Raw genomic sequence first — 26,937 nt, forward strand, 5'->3', positions numbered from 1 at the left:
AAGATGTCAGGTACATCTCACAGCTGAGACCTAGGTTATTGTTCCACTTTAACCTCTATGCCAAATATCTACCTGCTGAATCATTTTGCATGCCCAACCCACTCTCCTATACACCTCTGCTCTGAAATCTTTTCCATTTCCCACTCTTTGTCTTGCATGCACTACTCTCAGCTCTTCCTTGTGTTAACAACTTAGTGTCTTTTACTGAAATTATAAATTGTATCAGGAAGTTGGAAATGCAGATGACATACGTATGGGGATTGAGAGTCCTGGTAAAACTAACTTTGACCTTTGAATACTATAAAACTTTAGCTATGGAACTTTGTATGACAACTCAGTGATCCTCTAGTTCTTCTTCCCGAATGACTAATAAAAAGTTAACAATTTTCCACATTTCTCTGATTTTAAGGTACTCATTTAATGCTCATTCTTATCCCTAAAACTCAAGTTCATAGGTTTCCCCCAACTGTCTAGGAAGATTAAATCACATTTTTATAGAATAAATGTGATAAGAGTATTTTAGGTTTGAGCACATGGATTGCAGAATTTGCATGATGCCCAGAAACCTTACATGAATTTCTGGTGGAGTAAGAATTTTTTGTAGAAAATATATTCCACCCATCATGTTGTAAATGACTAAATTCTTCTTAAGGCAGACCACTACCTAGATATTTTGATAGATTTGGCAAAAAGAAACAGGACAGCCCAACCTAATTCAATTAATCTTACCACCGATTCTTAAGAACAATTGCTCACAATAAAAATACAGCTGTACCAAAGAGTAAAATCCACACCTGCCACTTATTAAAGTAATTTTCAATTTGCTTAAGTCTCTGTGCCTCATTTTCCTGTACAAAGAGAAAGAACCACTTCCTTGTAGTAAGTTGTCATAAATATTATCAAATACCATTCTCAAAAATTCTGAGTTGCATTAAAGCAAAAATAAATGATGAATGGTATATTTTATTTTCTTTTTAAAATGCAGAATAGAACACAATGGACCATAGACATGTACTTTAGGGTACCAACCAGTGGACATGACAAGATAACATAATGTTGATAGGGAATAGGAATAAGTAACAATGTATAACTGTCTAAATGTGCATGGGAAGGGGTGTTAACTAGCCCCAGTTTTCACGAGTTCCCTACAGAAATAGAAGGACCACTGCTTAATATCAATTATGACAAAGGCTATGCAATGCATCAGCTTATTGTTTGGGAAGAACATAGTATGAGATGGACCCTTCTCTCATCTTATTAGGACTGAAAAATTAAGTTAGTTGATGCATGGGAAAGTGGCAAAGATTTTAAAAGTGATAGAAATGATAAATGACAGGTCGGGCATGGTGGCTCATGCCTATAATCCCAGCAATTTATCACTTGAGGTCAGGAGTTTGAGACCAGCTTGGCCAACATGGGGACACCCCATCTCTACTAAAAATACAAAAATCAGCTGGGCATGGTAGCACGTGCTCATAATCCCAGCTACTTGGGAGGCGGAGGCAGAAGAATCACTTGAACCTGGGAGGCGGAGGTTGCAGTGAGCTGTGATTGCACCATTGTACTCCAGCCTGAGTAACAAGAGAAGACTCCATCTAAAAAAAAAAAGAAAAGAAAAATGATAAATGACAATAAGAAAGGCATAAGAGAAAGGTATTCAAGACAATAGCAGTGAAGAAAATATTTAAAAGTTCTAAAAATATTTTGGTATAGGTGTTTAAAAATAAAAAAGGATTTATGTTTAAATACAAGACTAGACTTTTCATTTCAGCAAATAGGATATTTATACTGTCCAACCAAATAGGTAGATAAAATTCAACCTTTAGCACAAATTTAGTAGCCATTGTCATTGTTAAGGGCAAGAGTAAAGTATCTTTGGAAACATTTGGAACTTAAACTGCCCTTCCATAGTTAAACTGAAATTGACACATAATGAATATCTATGAAAAGTTGCAAAGCTACCTAAAAAACACAGAAAGCTTCCCAGTTAAGCAAGACTGTATTACATCTTTACTGAAGGTACCAATATAACCAAAGAAAGAAGAAAGAAAATGTCCATTAGAAAGAGGACTTAAGTCGGACATTTAAGTTTCTTAAAAGCAGAGGCTTGCAGAGGAAACCAAACACAACACTTCTCCAAAAATTGTTAATGGGAAATAGATCCTTAGCATTTTCTACCAATAAGGCCAGTTATATTATACTCTGGATGGAAAGACTGAGTACTATATTTGGAGAAAGACTTCCAGGGTTTAAATCTGGCTTTGTCATTTAATAGCCATGGGCCTTTCAAAGTAACATCCCAGACATCAGTGTTTTCACTTCGTCTGCAGGTGGGGCTGAAAATATTGCTTCTTCGTATAGTTCATGTGGATAAAATACACACTATCAATAAATGTTATCTATGATTATTACATTTATTGAGTGATATTGATAGGCTTTGTGTCCCCACCCAAATCTCATCTTGAATTGTAATCTCCTTAATTCTCACATGTCTGGGCAAAGACCTGGTGGAAGGGGCAGTTTGCCTCATGATGTTCTTATGATAGTGAGTGAGTTCTCAAAAGATCTGATGTTTTTACAAGGGGCTCTTCCCCCTTTGCTCCTCACACTTCTCTCTCCTGCCACCATGTAAGATGTGCCTCTTTGCCTTCCAACCTGATTGTAAGTTTCTTGAGGCCTCCCGAGCCATGGGGAACTTCAAGTCAATTAAAGTTCCTTTCCTTTATAAATTACACAGTCTTGGGTAGTATCTTTATAGCAGTGTGAGAGCAGACTGATACATTGAGACAATTCCCTTTGCCTTGATTTCAAATTAACATTAAGAAACCTTCAGATTATGATATGGTTTCTTGTATAACTCAGGAAAGCAATGGCCAATTTGAGTATTGGCATGCCTGGAACAGGTTTTGTATTTTTATTATAAATTAATGGATTGGATTTCTACTGTTATATGCCAGTCTCATCATCTTGATTATTGTGAGTCTATTATGTTAGCAATGTGGCATATGTTTGATAGCAACCCAAAAGTCTTTTGAGCTAATGTCAAGATTCAAAAATTCAACACAGGTTGCCCCAGTTAAGGGTGTACATTTTTTTTCATAAGAAATTTTATTTCCAGGGAAATAAATAATAGAGAATGCATATAGATACATGGTAGGACATCAGTCAAATCTAGGATAAGGGGGAGTATAGACAGAATTCTCCTTGCTCTTCTTTCACTTGTGCTGATAGAGGCCAAAATGCAAGATGACTTCCTTTCTATTAGTAACTTGGACTATTTCAGTATATCCTAGTTTACCAACCCATCCTTAGATATGCAATCAAAGTGATCTCTTCTTTAAAATTTATTAATTTATTTATTTTATTATACTCTAAGTTCTGGGATACATGTGCAGAATGTGTAGGTTTGTTAAATAGGTATACACAAGCCATATTGGTTTGATCCATCCATCAACCCATTGTTTACATTAGGTACTTCTCCTAATGCTATCCCTCCCCTAGTCCCCCACCCACAACACCCACAAGGTTGATGTTCCCCCTCTGTGTTCATGTGTTCTCATTGTTCAGCTCTCACTTATGGCTGAGAACATGTGGTGTTTGGTATTCTGTTCTTGTGTTAGTTTGCTGAGAATGATGGTTTCCAGCTTCATCCATGTCCCTGCAAAGAACATGAACTCATCCTTTTTTGTGACTGCATAGTATTCCATGGTGTATATGTGCCACGTTATCTTTATCCAGTCTATCAGTGATGGGCATTTGGGTTGGTTCCAAGTCTTTGCTATTATGAGTTGTGCTGTAATAAATATATGGTGCATATGTCTTTATAGTAGAATTATTTATAATCCTTTGGGTATATACCCAGTAGTGGAATTGCTGGGTCAAATGGTATTTCTTTTTCTTGATCCTTGAGGAATCACCACTCTGTCTTCTACAATGGTTGAACTAATTTACAATGCCTCCCAACAGTGTAAAAGCGTTGCTATTTCTACACATCCTCTCCAGCATCTGTTGTTTCCTGACTTTTAAATGGTCACCATTCTAACTGGCATGAGATGGTATCTCACTATGGTCTTGGTTTGCTTTTCTCTAATGAACAGTGATGATGAGCTTTTTTTTCATGTATTTGTTGGCTGCAAAAATGTCTTCTTTTGAGAAGTGTCTGTTCATATCCTTTGCCCACTTTTTGATGGGGTTGTTTATTTTTATCTTGTAAATTTGTTTAACTTCCTTGTAGATTCTGGATATTAGCCCTTTGTCAGATAGATAGATTGCAAAAATTTTCTCCGTTTCTGTAGGTGGCCTCTTCACTCTGATGATAGTTTCTTTTCCTGTGCAGAATCTGTATAGTTTAATTATATCCCATTTGTCAATTTTGTTTTTTGTTGCCATTGCTTTTTTTATTTTAGACATGAAGTCTTTGCTCTGAATGGTATTGCCTAGGTTTTCTTCTAAGGTTTTTATGGTTTAAATCTTACATTTAAGTCTTTAATCCATCTTGAGTTAATTTTGTGTAAGGAGTAAAGAAGGGGTCCAGATTCAGTTTTCTGCATATGATTATCCAGTTTTCCAAATACCATTTATTAAATAGGGAATCCTTTCTCTCAGGTTTGTCCAGATGGTTGCAGATGTGTGATGTTATTTCAGAAGACTCTGTTCTGTTCCATTGGTCTGTATATCTGTTTTGGTACCTGTACCATGCTGTTTTGGTTACTATAGCCTTTTAGTATAGTTTGAAGTCAGGTAGCAGTATGCCTTCAGCTTTGTTCTTTTTGCCTACATTTAAGGTTAATATTGTTATGTGTGAATTTGATGTCGTCATTATGATGTTAGCGGGTTATTTTGCCCATTAGTTGATGCACTTTCTTCATAGTGTCGATGGTCTTTATAATTTGTTATGTTTTTGCAGTAGCTGGTACCAGTTTTTCCTTTCCATATTTAGGGCTTCCTTCAGGAGCTCTTGTAAGACAGGCCTGGCTGTTACAAAATCTCTCAGCATTTGCTTGTCTGTAAAGGATTTTATTTCTCTTTCGCTTGTGAAGCTTAGTTTGGCTGGATATGAAATTCTGGGTTGAAAATTCCTTTCTTTAAGAATGTTGGATATTGGCCACCACTCTCTTCTGACTTGTAGGGCTTCTGCAGAGAGATCCATTGTTAGTCTGATGGGCTTCCCTTTGCTGGTAACCACATCTTTCTCTCTGGCAGCCCTTAACATTTTTTCCTTCATTTCAGCCTTGGTGAATCTGACAATTATGTGTCTTTGGGGTTGCTCTTCTCAAAGAGTATCTTTGTGGTGTTCTCTGTATTTCCTGAATTTGAATGTTGGCCTGTCTTGCTAGGTTGTGGAAGTTCTCCTCAATAGTATCCGGAAGAGTGTTTTCCAATTTGGTTCCATTCTCCCAATCACTTTCAGGTACACTAATCAAACGTAGGTTTGGTCTTTTCACATTGTTCCATATTTCTTGGAGGCTTTGTTCATTCCTTTCATTCTTTTCTCTAATCTTGTCTTCACGCTTCATTTTATTAAGTTGATCTTCAATCTCTTATATCCTTTCTTCCTCTTGATTGATTCAGCTATTGATATACTTGTGTATGCTTTGTGAAGTTCTATTGCTGTGTTTTTCAGCTCCATTAGGTCATTTATGTTCTTTTCTAAACTGGTTATTCTAATTAGCAATTCCTCTAACCTTTTTTCAAGGTTCTTAGCTTCTTTGCATTGGGTTAGAACATGCTCCTTTAGATCAAAGGAGTTTGTTATTACCCACCTTCTAAAGCCTACTTCTGTCAATTCGTCAAACTCATTCTCTGTCCAGTTGTATTCCCTTGCTGGTGAGGAGTTGTGATCCTTTGGAGGAGAAGAGGCACCCTGGTATTTGGAATTTTCAGCATTTTTGTGCTGGTTTTTCCTCATCTTAGTGGATTTGTCTACCTTTGGTGTTTGATGTTGTTGACCTTCTGATGGAGCTTCTGTGTGAACCTCCTTTTTTGTCAATGCTGATGCCATTCCTTTCTGTTTGTTAGTTTTCCTTCTAACAGTCAGGCCTCTCTGCTGCAGGTCTGCTGGAGTTTGCTGGAGGTCCAATCCAGATCCTTTTTGCCTGGGTATCACCAGCGGAGGCTGCAGAACAGTAAAGATTGCTGCCTGTTCTTTCCTCTGGAAGCTTCATCCCAGAGGGGCACCTGCCAGATGCCAGCTGGAGCTGGAGGTGTCTGTTGACCCCTGCTGGGAGGTGTCTCCCAGTCACAAGGCACGGGGGCCAGGGACCCACTTGAGGAGGCAGTCTGTCCCTTAGCAGAGCTCCCATTCTGTGCTGGGAGATCCACTGCTCTCTTCAGAGTCAGCAGGCAGGAATGTTTCAGTCTGTTGAATCTGTGCCCATAGCCGTCCCTTCCCCCAGGTACTCTGTCCGGGGAGATGGGAGTTTTATCTATAAGCCCCTGACTGGGGCTGCTGCCTTTCTTTCAGAGATGCCCTGCTCAGAAAGGAGGAATCTAGAGAGGCAGTCTGGCTACAGTAGCTCTGCCAAGCTGCAGTGGGCTCCACCTATATTCCAATTTCCCAGTGGCTTTGTTTAAACTGTGAGGGGAAAACCGCCTACTCAAGCCTCAGTAATAGCAGACGCTCCTCCTGCCCCCAAGCTCGAGTATCCCAGGTTGACCTCAGACTGCTGTGCCGGCAGCAAGAATTTCAAGCAAGTGGATCTTAGTTTGCTGGGCTCGGTGCGGGTGAGATACACTGAGCTAGACCACTTGGCTCCCTGACTTCAGCCCCCTTTCTGGGGGAGTGAATGGTTCTGTCTCACTGGCATTGTAGGTGTCACTGTGGTATGAAAAAACACTCCTGCAGCTGGCTCGAAGTCTGCTCAAATGGCTGTCCAGTTTTGTGCTTGAAACCCAGGGCCCTGGAGGTGTAGGCACCCGAGGAATCTCCTGGTCTGGTGGTTGTGAAAACCATGGGAAAAGCATAGTATCTTGGCTGGAATGCACTGTTCCTCACAGCACAGTCTCTCACGGCTTCCCTTGGCTAGGGGAGGGAGTTCCCCAACCCCTTGCACTTCCCAGGTGAGGCGATGTCCGACCATGATTTGGCTTGCCCTCCGTGGTCTGCACCCACTGTCTAACAAGTCCCATTGAGATGAGCTGGGTACCTCAGTTGGAAATGCAGTGCCTTCTGCATTGATCTCGCTGTGAGCTGCAGACCAGAGCTATTCCTATTCGGCCATCTTCCCAATCACCAAAGTGATCTTGTAACAAGAAAATTTGTCTATATCATTCTTAATTTCTTCAATGACTCCACAGTGGGCAGGGGAAGTATTTACCTAACTCACAGAATACTCCAGCTTCCTCACCTTCAGAGGTAGGGCCCAGGTCATAATGTTCACACATTAAAGTAAATCTATGCCCCTGGCTACCGTGGATTATACCAAGAGTTAAAACAGCTGGGACAATTATATTCTTTCTTCTAGATATTTGGAATTGTGATGAAGAAAGATTAGTCTCTTCCAGCTGCTGGATTCAGTAGTTGAATGATGGCCATTCTTCTGTGTGAACTGTGAAGCAGAGAAGGCTGGTCTAGTTAGAAAGAAAATAATGAAATAGAAACACTAAGAACAGAAGTGAAAGAAGGTGGCATCTTCATAGGCTCGCTTCTCCTTGTTTCTGATTCTAATGACTTACTGAATTCCCACACTTGTGTTTCAAGAAACTGCCTAGATTTTTCTGCTTAAGCCAGAATTACTTTTTAGCTTAATCCTGAATTATGTTTTAACTGATTGCAACTATGAAACTTCTCTTGGAAAGTACAATCTAACATGATACCCTTCATAAGTGTTTTTTTACCAACTACTGGTCAGCCTCACCTTCTACTATGTCACAGCTTCTGCTTGATTCCCCATCTCTCCACCAAACACCACACAAGACATTTTAACTTTTTATATTCTCATACCATGGTGCTTTGTATATACTATTTGCTGTTTCTACAATATTCACCCATCTTTGTCCACTTGCCAAATAGTTACACATTCTGAACACTTCTATCATGCTTTGGAGATTCTTACATTATTGTACATAAGTCATTGAAGAAAAACGATTTGCATATCTGTCTCACCACCACCACCCTATAATCTCACAGGTGGTGAACATATACTGCTTATATTTTTTAATTTCACTTCTATATTCTCAATTCAAAATATATAATATGTTCTGTCATGTATTCCTGATATATTTACATCTTCTAATCATTCGTAAGATAAGATGTATGTTCAATAAGCACAATTACTGAAGACTTTGGGGTTGATGATATTATTTCTGGGACAAGAAGATAAAATAAAACTTGAGATTCTAAAGAGTTACATTCTACTTGGCATTCCCACCAGGACACAGAAGTTCGGATAATTGCTAGTCATGAGCCCAGCAACATAAAACATCATAAGCTGTTTCATCAATGTCAACTTTAAATCATATTTGATGTATTAAGTGCCAGTATAAAACCAATAACAGCAGCATCCTGGGACAGAGCCAGAATAAGAACTGTGAAGGATCATTTGCTGTTCATAACCGCATTGACTTGAGCACAAGTGGGGATTAAAGAACAGCAGGCTACCTAATCAGCCACTGTCTGGAGAGCTGAAGTTGGGTTATCACAAGCTGAGAGGGCTGTGAGAGCAACAGAAAGACAGGTGTATATCTGAACAGGTTGTCAGGAGACAAAGATGCCTGCAAAGTGGCAAAGGTGCCATCAGAATTGAACAATGAGGTGTATTGGTCCCACTGAGGGTGAGTCAGTCACACCTCCAGGATAGCAGATGATGGAAGTATGTATGATGAAGTATGGTGAGGTAGGAGAAGAAATATACAGAACTCCCAGTTTGTCCAGGATATTCCTGGATTATGCTTGTTGTCTTTGTCTAATTATGAAGCAACTGCCTCTATGTCTTCTGCTCTTAAAAAGATGCCAGTTTGGTGTAAAATAAGAGTGACTGACTATAAACAACCATTGAATCAAAATATTACCAAATTATGGACACAGACCAAAGTTACAATAATCCTGTTTAAAGAGTTTCTAAACATTGTTGCGATGCATTTCTGGGTTGTGTTTGTGTAGGTGTCTGTGTGCCCAGAATCCCTTCGAGGGAGTCTTCTCAGTCCACGTAGTTCAGGAGAGGCTGATTTTCTTCTTCAGTCACCCACTGATGCCATTTGGTAGGCATCTAACCTAACTGCAGCTCTCTACTCCCACCAAATCATGCCAATCTGGGACAGAGGCCTTCCTAGGATACTAACAGAACTTTTGAGGAAAATATATTTTTTGTGAGCGTGAAATTCTGATTGTCATCTCTGCTATCAAATGGGAAAAAGGGAAGGAGTAACTAAGGTAACAGAGGAAAAGAGAACAGAGAAACAAAGAATTCCTTGTTTCAACCATGCCTAGAGTTTATTCTCAATTATGGGAAACAATGAGTTACCTCTTTGCTCAATGTAGTGTGAATTGGGCCTGCACATATTACCAAGAGAGTCCTGACAAATACAACTGCTTTTTCACTAAACTGTCCAACTTTTTACCTGCCCCATCTCATTATACCAAATATAAGCCCACATGTAGCAGCTGTACAAACAGGACAAAAAAGAAATAGATAATAGGATGGGTCTAGGCTTCGGTCAGCAAAGAACTAAGCCACTGTCTATGACTGGTGCTCTAGTAAGCACAGCTCTTATGTGAGTCACTTATGTGCTTATTTCTCTCATGATTGAGATGCAAGCACATTTTAATAGCAATAAGCAAAGAGATAGAATTAAAATGCAACATTAATTTTACTGGCTTCTCACAAACTGAAATATTCTGAATAGAAAATTGACCTTAGCATATGCTGAGTTTAGACCTTAAAGTTTTAGAAGTCAAAGAGTTTTAGCCTTGGCATGGCCAAAAGCACTGTTTACTTTTTGATAATGGCATAATTGCTTTTTTTCATATCAGTGAAAGCAGAAACAGGAACAACATATTGACTTTATAAGTAATAATCAGGCTGTCGGCCTGTATTAGTCTTTTCCCATACTGCTAATAAAGATGCCCGAGACTGGGCCATTTATAAAGAGAAAGAAGTTTAATGGACTCACAGATGACTGGGGAGGCCTCACAATCATGGTAGAAGTTTAAGGAGGAGCAAAGGCACATCTTACGTGATGGCAGGCAAGAGAGCATGTGCAAAGGAACAACGTTTTATTAAAAACAAAAAACAGTTCTTGTGAGACTTACTCACCAACATGAGAACAGTATAGAAAAACTCACCCCCATGATTCAATTACTTCCCACTGGGCCCCTCCCATGACATGTGGTGATCGTGAAAGCTACAATTCTGGATGAGATTTCCGTGGGGACACAGCTAAATATCTTAGCTCTTGCCTTCCTTAACATTTTCATGCTGGAATCACAAATACACTTCATATAACACCTCAGTTTAGCCCTGGCTGTGACCAGGTAGGTGCTCTTTGGTATTGGTGTAGGGCTAGTCTTGCATATTGGACCCAGCCTCAAGCATGTGATGGGAGTTCTGGTACTCTCTGTTCACTTCATTTTCCTTAATCCTACTTCCTCCCCCATCCAGAACCTGAGACTTCTGGTTATATCTAAGACACCACCTAGTAGGACTGCATTCTGTTCTCCATGCTGTTTTCTGTACAATTTTCTATTAAAAGACTGGTTGTTTGGAATCACAGTAACTCCCTCCACTTGGCCAAGGGACGCACGGCCACTTTCATAGTGTATCTCTACTTTGGAGTTCATTATGTATTGAGTCAAATCTAGAATTTTATATTCTGGTAGACACTGAATATGGTTTCACCTAGCTGATTTCATGTATTTAGTACTGCACCAAACCTCCTTGGCAAGTTCCTGCCTTCTTTATGCCCACCTTTCTGTCACTAAATTCACCATATTTTAAAAATAAACCTTAAAGGTTATGAATTGCTGTTGGATATACAAATATATAGGAACAATACTAGTTAGGAGGCTTTTGTTAGAATCCATTTGAGAGATTATGGTAGCTTAGTCCAGTATGTTAGAAGAGGCAAGAGTTGGTCATTTTCTAGGTATTTTTGAAGGTAGATCTGATAGGATTTTCTAAAACGTTGGATATGGGTTGTGCCAGAAAGAATGCCATCAAAGGTGACACCTATGTTTTTTACTCGAGTAACTGGAAAGGTGAGTTGCTATTATCCTACTTAGAGATGACTATGGGAGGAGCAGCTTTGGAGGATACAGAGATGGAGAACTAGTTTGGGAATACTGTTTGTAGTATCTACTAACCATCAAAATAGAGATGTAGCATTATTTAGGCACCCTGAAGACCACCCTCACTTTAACACCAACTGAAAAGTTCAAGGGCCTCCAAGGCCACCTTCACTTCTGACACCAGCTGCAATTTCAGGGGTCCCAAAGATCACTCTCAAGTTTGATAATTTGCTAGAATGAGTTACAGAGTGGACTGAAAGCCATTATACTCATGAATACAATTTATAACAGCAAAACAATATAGGTTAAAATTGGCCAATGGATGGAGTGCATAGGGGAGAGTCCAGGAGAGGTCCGTGCCCAGACCTTTCATCTGTTCTTTCCCAATGGATTTGTGGATAGTACTCACTTTTCCAGGCAATGACCTGTAACAATGTGCATGTAGTATTGCCAACCAGGGAAGCTCACTAGAGCTTGAGTGTCCAAAGTGTTTATTAGAGTTTGATCATGGAGACATGACTGGTCACCCACTTGGCTGACCTGTAGTCTCCAGCCCCTCCAGAACTTGAGCTGATGCCACATAGCTCAAAGCTCCTACAATGAATCGCATTTTTAGACTAATCACATTGTTAGCCCAAGGTGCCCAAGTAAGCAAAAGCACTCTTGTCAGATAGGACATGCCAAGGGCTTAGAGAGTATCTCCCAGGAGCTAATGGCAAAGGCCAGATCTCTCTTTAAGTAAAATTAATTCTTTATTACACAGATGTCAAATAGAAAAGTGAATTTAAGAGTCTAGAGTTCAAGAAAGTGTGCTAGTAAGAGATATGCCAGTGTATTAGTTAGAGTCCTAGCAGAAAGTAAAATTCACTTAGATGGTTTTAATGAAAACTTTTTGATAAAGATACCCCTTACAGGACTCCAGGCAAGATTTGGAGATCAAATAGGGCCTGTTGAGGCACGTATATACCAGCACACCCTGGGATCCAAGGGAAAAGCAGTTAACAGAACCAATGGAAAGGGTTAACATGTGCCAAGCACAGTACTAAGTGATTTGTGTGCATTAGCTCATTTGGTTTTTCCTATATGGTAATAATTATTATGATCAAATGCTTATAAGGGAGAAAACTAAAGTTTAAAACATTAAAATACCTTTGTCTATATTTGTTCAGGAGAGAGTTAATGAGCTGGGATTCAGCCTGAATCTACCTGCCACAGGCTGCCATGGCACTTACATGATTCCAAAATTTGACATTGCTATGCCACATATAAGATCATCCCATGGGTTTCAGCCTCTCTTCATGACTTACCTACAAAAGGGAGTCTACTTAGTAACTCTCCCACTTAGGCTTTCCTGGGAGGCTTCTGCTCTGCTAGATCAGGGTTGTGAGCATTTCTGGTATGAAAGTTTACAAATGGGAGTGGAGTAGGAAAAACAAAAACAAAAACAAAAACAAACAAACAAACAAAAAACACGTAATGGCCGAATTCTCCTGTGGAAGGAAGTTAGGGCAGAGGTAAATTAAACTTCCAGGAAAACAGAAGCAAAGGAAGTATGTGTGTGTATGTTTCTAAGAGTGTACACACATACACACGTACATGTATTAAGTGTCAAAGTGTGTTTTCAGGATTTGGGTGTGTTTGAGAAGAGAAAAAAGTACAAGATTTTAGTTGTAACTGACTGTAGATTTGTACACTTTTAAAATGTTTTCATGGGATGGTAAAGGTCTGAATTCCTGTTGGGATTCTATTTATTTGAATGTATCATGGTTCAAAGTTATCATGTGTGTCCTGGCTTCAAAGAGGACATAGTGTCTAGAATGTATCGTCTATACTGTATTACTATTATGATTTTTGTTACAAAGCATGGAAGGGCGTTGCCATCAATAAAACAATATAATGGATGTGATTTAATATCATTAAAAAATAAGCAAGAGATTTTAATATGGGGATAGCCATTATATAATACCACCGTGCCTATCCCACCACATGGGGTCAGATCCCATATTGAAACATGACCCTAGACACAGAACTGGACTCAGAAACATTCTTGGCACAGGGTTTCATTTAGCTACAAATAATCAATTGACCCTGACATGCAAATTAAAACTCATTTGCCACTTGATTTATAATGTATCAAGCTAAAATGTTTTAACATGTTCTGGGTCTTCGATTTACTAGGTTGTATCATAATTTTAAAATAAAGAAAATTTCAAAGAAAGAAGGCAATATCTCTGTAAAAATTAGCATTCAGACTTGAATATGTCACAAGGAGACTAGCCCTCCAATTCTATTTTGCATAGCTTTCTTTTCCTCCTCTGAGAAGGTGAACAACTCTTTGAAGATTTCCTTTCATTTCCCTTTCTCTTCTCTCTTATTTCTCTAAGTCCCAATTATCTCTGTTTTCAATGTTCTCTGTACTGAACAAATCCGCATCACCACCCACCTCCAGAAGGAGAGAATGGCTGATAAAAATTTGGAGATTGGATTTTGTTTCAGTGCCAATCTACTACTCGTGTCAAACCATTTTAAATTTTCTCATTATAGTTAGCTCTCTTCTCTATTTTTACAGCATTACCATACATTACAAAATCCATAGCTGGTACATATGCACTATTTAGTTAGCCTTAAAACATTTCTGTAGCCCACATACATTTTAATAAAATTAACTCTTTGAAATGCCATAGTTTGACTTCTCAATAAATTATTATCTTTTCCCAACTGAAAAAAAAGATGACGATCAAACAAGGAATGTAGATGAATAATTTTTGTGTAGCTTATAATACAATGCATTTTGGGTTGAGTCTGAGCTTGCACAAAGACTGACTGAAGTGATAAATAGGCCTGATGATTAAGCCAGATGGCAAATCACTAGTTTGTACAGCTGCCGAAACGAATACCTAGGTATGGGAGGAAACCTGGGACTCCCTTCCTGTGGATAGGGTAGAAGAGGCCTGCCATAGAGGTGGTGTGATTAATCTCTAGAAGAGAGTGCCGGCTGCAGTGTGCATAAATGGCTACTCCTGGATTCTCCTTAAAAGTTAAATTGATGACAGTCTCTTAAAAGAGCAGCTCAGCCCTCTGTCCCTGTAAGATAAAGACAAACCTTGATTTCAGCTACTACTGAAATAAATGAAAGTAGAAAAAGGTTAAAAATAACAGTACTGTACTCTTAGTGAAGAAATTAAAGGTAATAGAATGTTACTCATCTACCAAAGTATAGGGATAATTGCAATGTGGTGCCTTTTTTTGTTGTTGTTGTTAGAAGATTTTGTGGAGCCCATCTGTGCAGATTGTTTCTTTTTTACTATCATTACATCAATTAATTACATTAAGGAAGAAGGGACACTTTAATTAAAAGGCTGTTTTAAGGAGTTATAATTCTACTCTGTCATTAAATAATTTAACAACTTAAGCACCAAATTTGTTAATAAAGAATAATTCTAAAATGTTTGTTTGCAAATTATTTATATTAACCACATTTTCAGCGAAATTAATTTTACCTTTTTATTTCATCAAATCAAAGTGTCCATTGATTTCTTCATTTTGACCAATGGACTGTAGGATAGGAAGACATATAAACCATCTCAATTATTTTAAGAGTCTTATTTTATCCTAAAAGAGAAAGAAAAACATCTCATTTTCCAAAGTATGCATATTTGCTTGTGTATGATATGTCTGATTAGGGTAATCTTTTCTGAATTGGCATTTTTAGAACATGATGAGTTGCAAAGAGAAGATATGACTGGTGAAAAGATGGATAGAGACCCACAGAAATACATATATAGCCAATAATGTAATTAAAAAACATTGCTGCTATTTAAGTTCCATACTTCTTTGGATATAAACCTTCATCCACATAAGTTACACTACAGGAATGCCTGCCTGTATTTCACATAAAATGGGTGGGTAAACATCTATTTTTTGCATGTCTTGAATGCATCTTTCTTTTTGTCAGCCATCTTCCCTTCTTCCAGAGTGTGCTAAATAATAGAATTCAGGGACTTGTATCTAGATGTTGGGGAATAAAGAAAGCAAAGGATTAAAAATGAAAATAAATATGAAAATATGAGAAATAATATGGGGCAGAACAAGGGCGGCTTAGAAGCTAAGAGAAGATTCTAAGCAACTCCTGGTGCAGGAGTTGATGGAAAGTGAAAATTTAAAAATAATGATTCTACGTTCTGTGTTTAAACAGTTCTCTAGACTGTTTCTGTCTGAAATAGTGAGCCATTTTTTTGAACATCGAATGTGAAAAGCATTATAGAAACTACTTTTGTATTAAAAAAAATGCCGGATTCAAATTGTATCTCATGCAGTTGAAGACTGAATAAATAATATCTAGAATCAGTGTCTTACACATAGTGGATATACAAAAAATTTATGTGGAATGAATGAATGAAGACAACATTTCACTCAAATTTTCAAGTAGGAGATGGCAAGTCCTACTAGTAGTGAGGTTTTTATATTTTTTTTCATTCTTCAATATTATTCCCCAGGGAAGCTGGCAAACTGAAATCTGTTACATTAATGCCAGCAGAAATGTATAAGTGTGAAGAGAATAAGTAAATATTTATTGTACCTATGGCTCAATGGACTATCCACATGAGCTTTTAAGAGACTTGAAAATACTTGGCAGTATTTATCCTTAGGATAAACTCTACAAAAACTACTTGTGGATATTATGTTCAGAAAATTTCTATTTTGGGGTCAGTTGAGCTTTTTTGATTAAAAACTGGTGAGCTAATATGTAACTACATAGCTCCTTTCCTTTGATATTGAGTTAATTTCTTAATTTTTTTTAATTCTAATGTTAGGTTTTCTATCTAAATCAGTGTCAAAATATCCAAAAATAGAGATAGTGGCTAGTACATTTTTAATACAATATTTTCGCATGTTAGCCAATATAATCATGACAAATTGCCATTTATTGAGAGTCTAATATATGCCAGTTTATTTTTCAGTGTTTTACATGTTAAACCATAGATCATTTTACCTTCTTATAGAGAAAAAATACATCAAAACTGAGAGTAATATAGTGCCTTGTGCAAAGCCACATGGATTATAAAGTTTTGAACTGAAATTCAAACCCACCACCCCAGCTATAATAGACAAAATCCCCCAAATTTACATTTGTCTCTCACAATATCTTGTGAGGTAAGTAGGACAAAAGAAGTTTTATATTCTTTGTTCACCTAGGATTGCTATTTGATTATTCTGCATTTATGGAAATAATTTTGTGAGAATGATAGAAATTTAAAGTAGGAATGATTTAGGGGTAATCTAAATTAGCAATTCCTAGACATTTTAGTTTTAGTGTCACTTTACATCCTTAATAATTATTGAATATCTCCAGAAATATGTGCTATATTCCTTGATACCATATTAGCAATAAAAATTGGAACATTAAATTCATTATTAGTTGTTTAATAGTAATAATGGTAAACTACCCGTTCACACAAATTTTATGTTTTTATGTTAAGTACCTAGATGTTCCAAAACAAAACAAAACAAAAAAACAGTGAGAAGAGTAGCATTATTTTATATGCTTATAAGTCTCTTTACTATTTAGTTTAATGGGAGGCAGCTGGATTTTTGTATCTGCTTCCTCATTCAGTCTGTTGTAACCTCACATATCCGGTAACTTCTGGAACATTCCACTGCACATGTATGAGCGAATGGAAGTTTAAAAAAAAAAAAAAACACACAAAGAAGGGCCAGGCACAGTGGGTTACGACAGTGATCTCAGCACTTTGGGAGGCTGAGGCAGGTGGATCATGAGGTCAGGAGTTTGAGACCAGCCTGGCCAACAGGGGGAAACCCTGTCTCTACTAAAAATACAAAAATTAGCCAGGTGTGGTGGTGGGCCTCTGTAATCCCAGCAACTGGTGAGGCTGAGTCAGGACAATTGTTTGAACCCAGGAGGCGGAGGTTGTAGTGAGCCAAGATCGCGCCATTGCACTCCAGCCTGGTTGAGAGTCTGAGAATATGTCTCAAAAACAAACAAAAAAACAAAAAAACCAACTACTTAGTATTATTTTTTAAAAAATAGCTGGACTTTAGGGACCCTTCTGAAGGGTACAGGTGTCTGTGGAGCCACTTTGAGAGCTGCTGACCTAGATAAAAGTTTCATTTAGAAGACATGGAAATTAAGACGTCTCATGGATCTGCTACTGATGATCGATTAGAGAGGGGCTGATACTTTCCTACAAGGGTATTAGATACGGCTAGGGTGGATGCTAAAACTATATTATGGAAACATATGAGGATGATTTCGAGTGGAGGTTGTATGTTACCTCCCTCCCACTGATGGCACAACAACTAATCCCCACAACCCTACTCAAACTACCCTTGCCTGGAACAGCAATGATCTTGTTAAATTAAATAAACATTTTTTTAAAAGTGCTTACTGAGATTTGTTTGTTAGCAGGCCTTGACATGGCTGATCACTCCCTTCATTTTGACTCAATTGTATGAGCCTCCCATGATCTCACACTCAGTGAAAGCACCCTCTCTCTCCAGATGCCCAACCAGAAGTCAGAAACTTCCCACACTCTGATCTCTTCATCACCAGGTGCTCTCAATCATCTTTTCTTATAAATATCTTGGTATTCCATCCACTTTTTTTTTCTGCCTGATATATTGCCCTGAATATGCATCTTACCTCTCTTGAATTATCACTACTATCTTCTAACTATTTCATCTTATTCCTTATTTTTATATATTTTCTTTTTCCAGATTTTATTTTAGTTTCCAGGTGTGCATGTGCAGGTTTGGTACATGGGTAAATTTTGTGTTGTGAGGGTTTGGTGTACACATAATTTTGTCACACAAGTAATCAGCATAATACCAATAGACAGTTTTTCAGTCATTAGTTCACTTAGAATAATGAACCCCAGCTCTGTCTATGTTGTTGCAAAGGTCATGGTCTCATTTTTATGGCTGTGTAGCATTCCATGTTTATATGTACCACATTTTCTTTATCCATTCCACCACTGATGAGTATCTAGGTTGATTTCACATCTTTGCTATCATGAATAGTGCTGCGATGAACATACACATGAATGTTTTTTTAATGGTAGAGTGATTTCTATTCCTTTGGATATATACCCATTAATGGGATGGCTGAGTTGAATGGTATTTTAAGTTCTTTGAGAAATCTCCAGACTGCTTTCCAGAATGGCTGAACTAATTTACATTCCCACCTTTTCTCCACAACCTCACCAGCATGTTACTTTTTGCCTTTTTAATAATAGTCATTCTGAATGGAATGGAAAATATTTGCACACTATGCATCTGACAAAGTTCTTATTTCCAGAATCTACAAGGAACTCAACTCCACAAGCAAAAAATAAACAACCCCATTTAAAAATGGGCAAAGGATAGGAAAAGACACTTCTCAAAAGAAGACATATATGTGGCCAACAAGCATATGAACCGATGCTCAATATCACTAATCATCGGGGAAATGCAAATCAAAACCACAATGAGATACCATCTCACACTAGCCAGAATGGCTTTTATTAAAAAGTCAACTATTTCTTTCCCCGGTTCTTCTCATCAGTCCTCCATATCTGAGCAGTTCTTTTGAATTACAGATTCCAAGTGGGCACTTTTCACAGCTCTTAGGTTAAAGCCCCAATTCTTTCAAGTATTTTACAAAAGCTTCTGAAGCAGCCCCATGCTCGCATCTACAGCTGGGCTTGTCATTGATGCTTCTTTGCTTCATGAGAGTCTCTGCCCTGCTCCCTCACTTCCATGACAGTATATCAAAACTGTTCATTCTTCTATGCATTCCTTCTACTCTTTCTCTTTTTATTCAAATATTAACTTAGGTGTCACCTCCTTTGGAATAATTTCCCCTGAGTCCTCCCACTCTGAGTTAGATTATCCTGCTATATGATTCCTCGAGGATGTGTCCTTTCCAACCAAAATATTATTTGCCACTCTTCATTTGTAATTACTTGGTTAATATCATTTTTTCCTGTATACTTTTAGTATTGTATGCACAGAAACTTCATCTGATTTTATCTTTCTACAGTGGAAAAATAAACAACTCCATTAAAAAATGGGCAAAGAACATGAAAGACACTTCTCGAAATTATTCTACCCAATATTGAGAACAATGTTGGACCTATAGTAAGAAGATTATAAGTCATACATTTGTTAGATGCAGGATTAAATGAATATTGGGTTTTTTTTCTCTCTCTTTCCTGCAGTTAGTTGTATTTATGGTTTTCTGACTCACCTTTATGAAGTTGAGAATCATGCTTTGAATTAATTATTTTATTGTCCTGTTAGTATAATATAGTTACTATCCTGTATGACTGCTATGCCAAAGTGGTTCAAAGACTGGCTTTCGCATGACATTTACCCAAAACCAGGTGAAACCAGGCCTATATTTGAAAATTGGCCTCATTCTTTTGTGACCAAGAAGGTCATCCAGGAAGATTGGTTAAAATATGCATGCATGAGTTCTATCCACTGAAGATTCTGAATTGATTGTTGAGATTGTAAGCAGCTCCACAGATTACTGACATGCCTTCCAAAGTTTAGGAACTACTGCCTTACTGCAAGAATACACTGGTTTATTTACAAACAGTAGTTAAAGAGTTACCTTGTAAAATGTACTCTAATTTAGTAGCAGAGCACTCCCTTGTGCAAAGAAATGTATAGTTTTCTGTACATATATGTTTGGAAGGATGTCATAGCCGAACATTAAACTCTAGCAAGTGTTACAAGTTCAAGTATCTATTTTTGTTTCTGTACAGTTCAATGTTAACACATGTACTCATTAAACACATCTTAATTCTCTAGAACTTATTGTAGTATGTTTAATGGATACATTTAATATCAATTTTTAGGTACTATTTCTTTAAATAACATTAGTAAATATTTAAATTTGCAAAACAAAATGTGATAATACTATTTTACCATGCAATTTTTGCAGCTGTTATGTGTAGAAGCTGTTACGTGTAGAATTTGACATGGTAAAATTCTAAAATAACTTACAGTGAAGCAATTTTATGGGGCCATGTGTTTTTAAAACAAAATATACCAAGTATATTTGTGAATTCACATTTTTATTGTTAATTGATATGCAATAATTTCGCATATTTATGGGGTATAATGTAATTTTTGAAACATGTATATATGTACTGATGAAATTGGAGTAATTAGCATATCCATTATGTTGAACATTTATCATTTATTTGTGATGAGAATAAAATCTTCTCTTCTAGCTATTTTGAGGTAAATAAAACCTTATTGTTAACTGTAGTAATCCTTCTAAGCAATAGGACACCAGCATTTATTCTTCCTTTCTAATTGTAACTTTGTACCCACTGACCATCCCCTCTCCATCCCTCTCTTCCCTCTACCCTCCTGCTTATTTTTATTTATATTTATTCTTGTTTTCAGAAAAGTTAAGTAGCAGGTATGTATACATGTATACAGACAACATGTGCGCCCGTGCACACACATACACACACTCAAGAAAAAGAAAGGAGAAAGAGACAGTTTCTGATTTTTTATAAATATTTTGCTTTATTGTTGTTTGTCATACTGTATTGATGAAGGTAGTTTTTCAGAGAAAATAGAAATAGAGAGATAATAACATAGAGGTGAGATTTTTAAGAGATAAGAAGAGAGTAGAGGGAGAAAAGAAAATTGCTTCATTTGATCCAAGCTGCAGTTGAATTGGATGACCTTTTTTTCTTTTCACACTCTTTTATATAGTGGATCTTTTGTGTCAGTTCTTTAATGTGTTTCATTACTTGAAGATTGTGTAAAGGAATACATTCAATAATTTGTCTCTTATTTTAAAATGCATGACAGTTACATGACTTATTAGAAATTTATCCATTAATGTTATATATTTTTAACTTAATTATCAGGTACTTCCCTAGGAGAATGCTTACTTTTTAAATGTGTGCAGGTATATTTTTTTTTTTTTTTGTCTTTTTTTTTTTTTTTTTCCTTTTTGTGGAGAATGGGGTCTCGCTATATTACCCAGGCAGGTCTCGAACTCCTGGGCTCAAGCTGTCCTCCTGCCTCTGCCTCCCTGAGAGCTGGGATTACAGGCGTGAGTCACCGCGCCTGGCATATTTACTTTTTAATTTAATGCTATTAACTAGAAAACAATACAAAAATTGTTAGCTTTATATTTTAAAATAATTGTGGTTCAGGCTATTTAAAATCTATTTTATTAAGGAAAGTTATTTCATTGTTACATATACACCAACTTGTATTTTCAGATTATTCACCAGAGCATTACTTGTTACTGACGATGAAAATGAAGTGACCAAAGTTTCTAGTAATAGAGAATAGTTACATAAATTAGGTGCGTGATAAAACACCGTGTTCATTAAAGGCAAACTAGAATATTAATCACTGACTTACAAGGCCCTCTAAGGCATTATCACAAAACAATTATTAATGTAAAATACAATACAAACAAAGCTATATGTGTACACGTGTAAATGCACAGAAAGTGTTATGGAAAAACAGTATTTCAAGACATTAATAGTGACAACCTGCAGGGGAGTAAAACTGGGGTATAAAGGGACACTATTTCACCCTATGTACTTTTATACATTTAAGTTATTTATATTAACTTTTAGTCATGTGTTTCTTTCATAACTTGAAAAATGCCTTAAAGAATTTGAGAAATGTTTAACAAAAATAACAGAGGATATGGGGTTCCTTTGAAATAGGAATTTCAACAGTTGCATCATTGAATACACTTATACATGGTCAAGAAAATTATGCATTCTTGGCCATATCAAACTATCTCATGTCATTTATAATATACAAACCTACTATGTAACCACAAAATTTAAAATTAAACAAATAAGAAGAAAATCATGCATTCTAGTGAGTGTTTTCTGATTCTTTGTCCTACTCTATTTTTTATCCCTAATATTAATTTTTTTGTCCATTTTAATTGAAGGTCTCATTCGTTTGCAAGAGCTCATCAAAGCTCCATCAAGGTACAATCTTCGACTCAAAATTCGTCAGCTACCTGCTGATACAAAGGATGCAAAACCCTTACTAAAAGAAATGAAAAGAGGCAAGGAGTTTCACGTAATCTTTGATTGTAGCCATGAAATGGCAGCAGGCATTTTAAAACAGGTAACCTTCAAATTACTTCAATTCTTGCTGTCTTCATAAACTTGCACTTACAATATGATCTTCTTTGAAATCAAAATGTTATTGTTATACAATCAATTATATAACAACCTTGATGTAATTTTGTGATAGAAAGTCTGACAATTGCTTTTAATTAATTGTCTGAAAAGAAAAATAATGTAAACAGTGATGATCTTCAAAACAGGTTGTTTGAAGTTTGGAAGTTATTTTCAAATGACTGCAATGCTGTTGGTTAATGAAATAGTTGATTAACGAGATAGTTATTTCTTTCTGTTTCGAAATGAGGGAAGGAACTAAGAGTCAACCATTGAGCAGCTCTCTCATTACAATCAACCAGTAGGAAAAAGATGTAATAGATTTACCATTTACCTGGTATCTACTATAAGAGACTTTACATATTTGATCTTATTTCATCATCACTACAAAAAAAAAAAAAAAAGTTGGGACTGTCTCTAATTTACAGATAAACTGAGTCCCAAAATGAATAAGTAACTTGACCAATGTCAAGTAGCAAGAATATGGCAGAGGGATTGATATCCAACCTAATGATGTTAACACGTATTCATTCCAGAATAAAGCATTGCCTGACAAAAACCAACCAACCAAACGAACAAACAAAATCTTCTAAATCAATCAGACAAAACAATTCGTAGTTGTGAAATCTTTTAGTATTATGTCAGCATTATTCAGACCTAACAGCAAACTGGAAAACAGAAATCATTATCAGTCCATATCTTACAGATGAAGGAACTGAAGTTGGGAGTTAAATGGCCAGAACAAGACCATATACTTACTATGTAGTAGAGCTTGGATTTGAACACAAATTTTTGGATTTTGTTTCTTAAACTTTTATGCACACTGAGCTGACACCTTGGTAGCTTGGAACTAGTCAGCTGTTTAGAAATCTCTCATGTATAGGATAAAATATTTCTACTGGAGAGTTATGCAGATTCAGATGTCAAATTATATCCTATTAAATGTAACTGCCAATAGTAAATGCCTGTTATAACATGGTTAATTTATTAAGCAGATGTTTATCCCGTATTCCAATATAAATGCTGATTTTCACAGTAAAATATTTAATTAATTTAAAAAATTGCTATAGTTTTATCTTTGGATAATAAAACATGTGAGGGTTTTGAGTTTTTTTTTTTTTTTTTTTTTTTTTTTTTGGCAATGAATAAAACAATGCACCAAACCACTGAACTCTAGAGTCAAGATTTAGTTTCACATAATTCCCAAACAATTCTTGATCATGGTTAGAATACACAGGCTTGGAAAGGAGACCTTTCCTTTACTCCTGGAGTGAGTGGCACTGAGCTATTTCAGTGACAGAGCTTTGGTATGCTTTCTTCAGACTTCTAGTAAGTATATAAATGATCTGTTGTCTTATCTCTTAAGAACTAACTCTGACTATTTTGCTATCTGGAAGGTGAGAAGCCTGTCACCTTTAAAAATCGAATTTGCTTTCTGCCTCCTATTAGATATAGATTATATATCTAATAATAAATATTAGATATATTTATTATTTTAAACTTGTTTTCTTATGTTTTCTTTGCAAACATGCTTTGCTTGCAAAATGAAAATAGAAAGAGTAGAATATTTAAATACATATAACAGAAAAATGTAATTTTAACAATGTCAGTAGATGGAAAATTAGAATATAGGTAAAATGAGAATATGAAAGTTAAGATGAAGCCAGAGTGACATTATCATACAGAATGCATCCTCTGAGGTCCTGCACTGGAAGACCACAACCATGGTGGTATTATTTTTAACTTTGTCTCACATTTGAATTTTCCAGTTTTTCTAGTAACCAAGAAGAAAGCAAATAGCTTCTAGGAAATTCAGTAGTGCATTTAATAGGGTCCTATTTTGTGACTTGGGAAATTTTTCTGAGATTCCTGAACATTCACTGATGTTGGAACTCCTAAGACATGGTATAGGAGTTGAAGAGAAAAAAAAAAAAGATGAGCTTTCAGCTAGTCTGGCTTCATCCAAAAATGAATATTAGGACTATCCAGGAAAAGAAACGGCCATAATCAGTTTATTCTTGTGTGTTTGTTTGTGTAATTTATTTAACTTTTTAATTTAAACTGATTCAGCTTTTAATAATTATTGAACAACAGAGAATTTGAAGTTTTCCTGCTAGAAAGCTTTAAAAGTGAGTGGAACTTGGGGTTGACCAGATTTCCTTTAAGGCAAGTTGAGTACACTAATTGGCATGCATACCTCCATAGCAGATGATTCTACCTCCATCCAGATTTATCAAAGAAAATACCCTAGGGCAGAGCCAAGATGCTCTGAAGTAAAACCTCACAAGGAAATTCTATCACAGGGAAAAAATAGTAATCAGGAACTTCAAAGTTTAGATCAGAGAGTGTGAAATAAAAACTTTTAGCCTGGAAAAAATGTAAAAGAAAATGCTAATAAAATCCTATAGCAGCAAGAAGTAAAATAACATAAAAATTGAAGAAATGCGTATAGGCCCCCCTCCTATTGTTGACCTTGAGCAATATAATTTCTGGATCTTACCTGAAAAATAAACTGGTTGCAAATTATGTGCCTAAATAACTGCATGTGTTAATTTGTCATGTAGTGTTGTTAACACTACACCAGCTTAATGCTGGGATTTCTAGTAATATTTTGATTTTAATTTAATCTGTAGTATTTCTTTTAAAAGTGATGATATTACAACCACTTTTACGTTGAGGCAATTGTTATATTATTTGTGCATAAAAAGATACTGATTTTATTCTCTCTAATGTGTTTGAAGTGTGCATACAATTCATTTAAAAGTAGCAGTAAGACATGCTATAATTAAAAGCAGGTCCAGAGCAAGTTATTAAAAAAAAATCCTACTGAAAATTATTAACTAATCTTTTAAGAGAGTATTCCTGTTGTTCATTTTTTTTTTTTTGAGTAAAGTTACAATGTAGGTACTTAATCAAAAATAACTATTATTTCTACCTCCAATTTTTTTTTTTTTTTTTTGACGGAGTCTGACTCTGTCACCCAGGCTAGAGTGCAATGGTGAGATCTTGGCTCACTGCAATCTCCACCTTCTGGGTTCAAGCAATTCTCTGCCTCAATCTCCTGAGTAGCTGGGATTACAGGAAGCTGCCTCCACGCCTGGCTGATTTTTTGTAATTTTAGTAGAGACGGGTTTTCACCATCTTGGCCAGACTGGTCTTGAACTCTTGACCTCGTGATCCACCTGCGTTGGCCTCCCAAAGTGCTGGGCTTACAGGCATGAGCCACCGTGCCTGGCCTTCCAGCGTTTTCTACATCATATATCACAGCACATAACTGATCCTTGTTTTCAAAATCAAAAGCTGAGAGAAGGTCAATGAAAGCCAGAAACAGACTTCAATTACCCTTATAGATTTCTTCTCAAGGTGAAGAAGAAAAAACCTGTAGCCATTGGAAATATATATGTCAGAACAAATCATCTTCTTCCCCACCATCTTCTCAACTCCTTCCCCTATACCAAAGCAGAATTTGATGCCCTTGGCTGAGACGTCCATGTTTTCAAATTTTCAAGGAAGGAATAGGCAAAAATTTAGAATGCATGGAGTGTTCTACATCTATGGGAATATGAAATATACCACTTTAGAAAATGCCATAGATTCCAAACTCCACATTAGAGACCGGGAGTCCAAGTTTACTCACCGTCTCACTTTGTTGGACAGTTTATTCATTCTTTTCATGTCCCAGTTTCCTTACCTGTAAAATGAACATAATAGTAGGACTGACTTCTAGAGTTTTTATGAGGCTTAAATATGTAATGTGCTCAGAATAGTATCTGACACATTTTAAGCATTATGTAAGTATTATTTTTAGTTGTACATCTGAATCATTATTTCTTTCATTTACCTTTATCTCTAGTTCTATACCTACGGATTAAAAAAAAAAAAAAAAAGCCAAACATAATATTGAGCTGTCATTGAATGGTGTTGGAGACAGGGAACCATCTGAACATATGCATCAGGAGCAATGAATGCCTTCTACAAATATGATATTGTAGATTTGTGTTTAATAAGGAAAATTCTGTCTTATTTTGCTGGAGATGAAAATTTAATCCAAATATTGGTTTATATAATTATTACTCATTCAAGAAATATTATTTGGTAATTTGATACCTATATTTCCTGTGCACAATTCTTTGATGCCACCTTTCATTAACCAATGTTTCTCCCTTTTTAAACATATTTTATACATTTCACATTTTTCACAAATATTTGTTTGTTCTTAAAGAACTCATGTTGCGGAACTACAAATTCTATCCTACCTAACTGGTTAATGCCAACTTACGAGCATGATGCTTTTCTTATTTTTATTTTTAATTGTCGTGGGTACATAGTAGGTGTACGTATTTATGAGGTATGTGGGATATTTTGATACAGACATACAATGTGTAATAATTACATCAGGGTAAATGGGTTATCCATCACCTCAAGTATTTATCACTGTTTTTTGTTTGTTCGTTTGTTTTGAAATGGAGTGTTGCTCTGTCACTGCAGCCTCGACTTTGGGAGCTCAAGTGACCCTCCCAACCTCAGCCT

At 36.4% G+C, this 26,937-nt stretch overlaps 1 protein-coding gene across 9 annotated transcripts in view; it reads left to right on the plus strand.

The window, feature by feature from the left end:
- The window catches only part of GRIK2 (glutamate ionotropic receptor kainate type subunit 2), a 703,634-nt gene that overhangs the window by 264,980 nt on the left and 411,717 nt on the right, over positions 1–26,937 (plus strand). For all 9 annotated transcript variants that reach the window (XR_012095020.1, XM_038000566.2, XM_038000567.2 and 6 more), the window contains one exon: positions 22,173–22,354. Coding sequence is in view for 8 of the 9 variants with exons in the window: in XM_038000566.2 (XP_037856494.1) it covers positions 22,173–22,354 (182 nt within the window). In the remaining variant the exon portion in view is untranslated. The remainder of the gene's footprint in view (positions 1–22,172; positions 22,355–26,937) is intronic.

Source organism: Chlorocebus sabaeus, chromosome 13 (assembly GCF_047675955.1).
Source record: "Chlorocebus sabaeus isolate Y175 chromosome 13, mChlSab1.0.hap1, whole genome shotgun sequence".
NCBI lineage: Eukaryota > Metazoa > Chordata > Mammalia > Primates > Cercopithecidae > Chlorocebus > Chlorocebus sabaeus.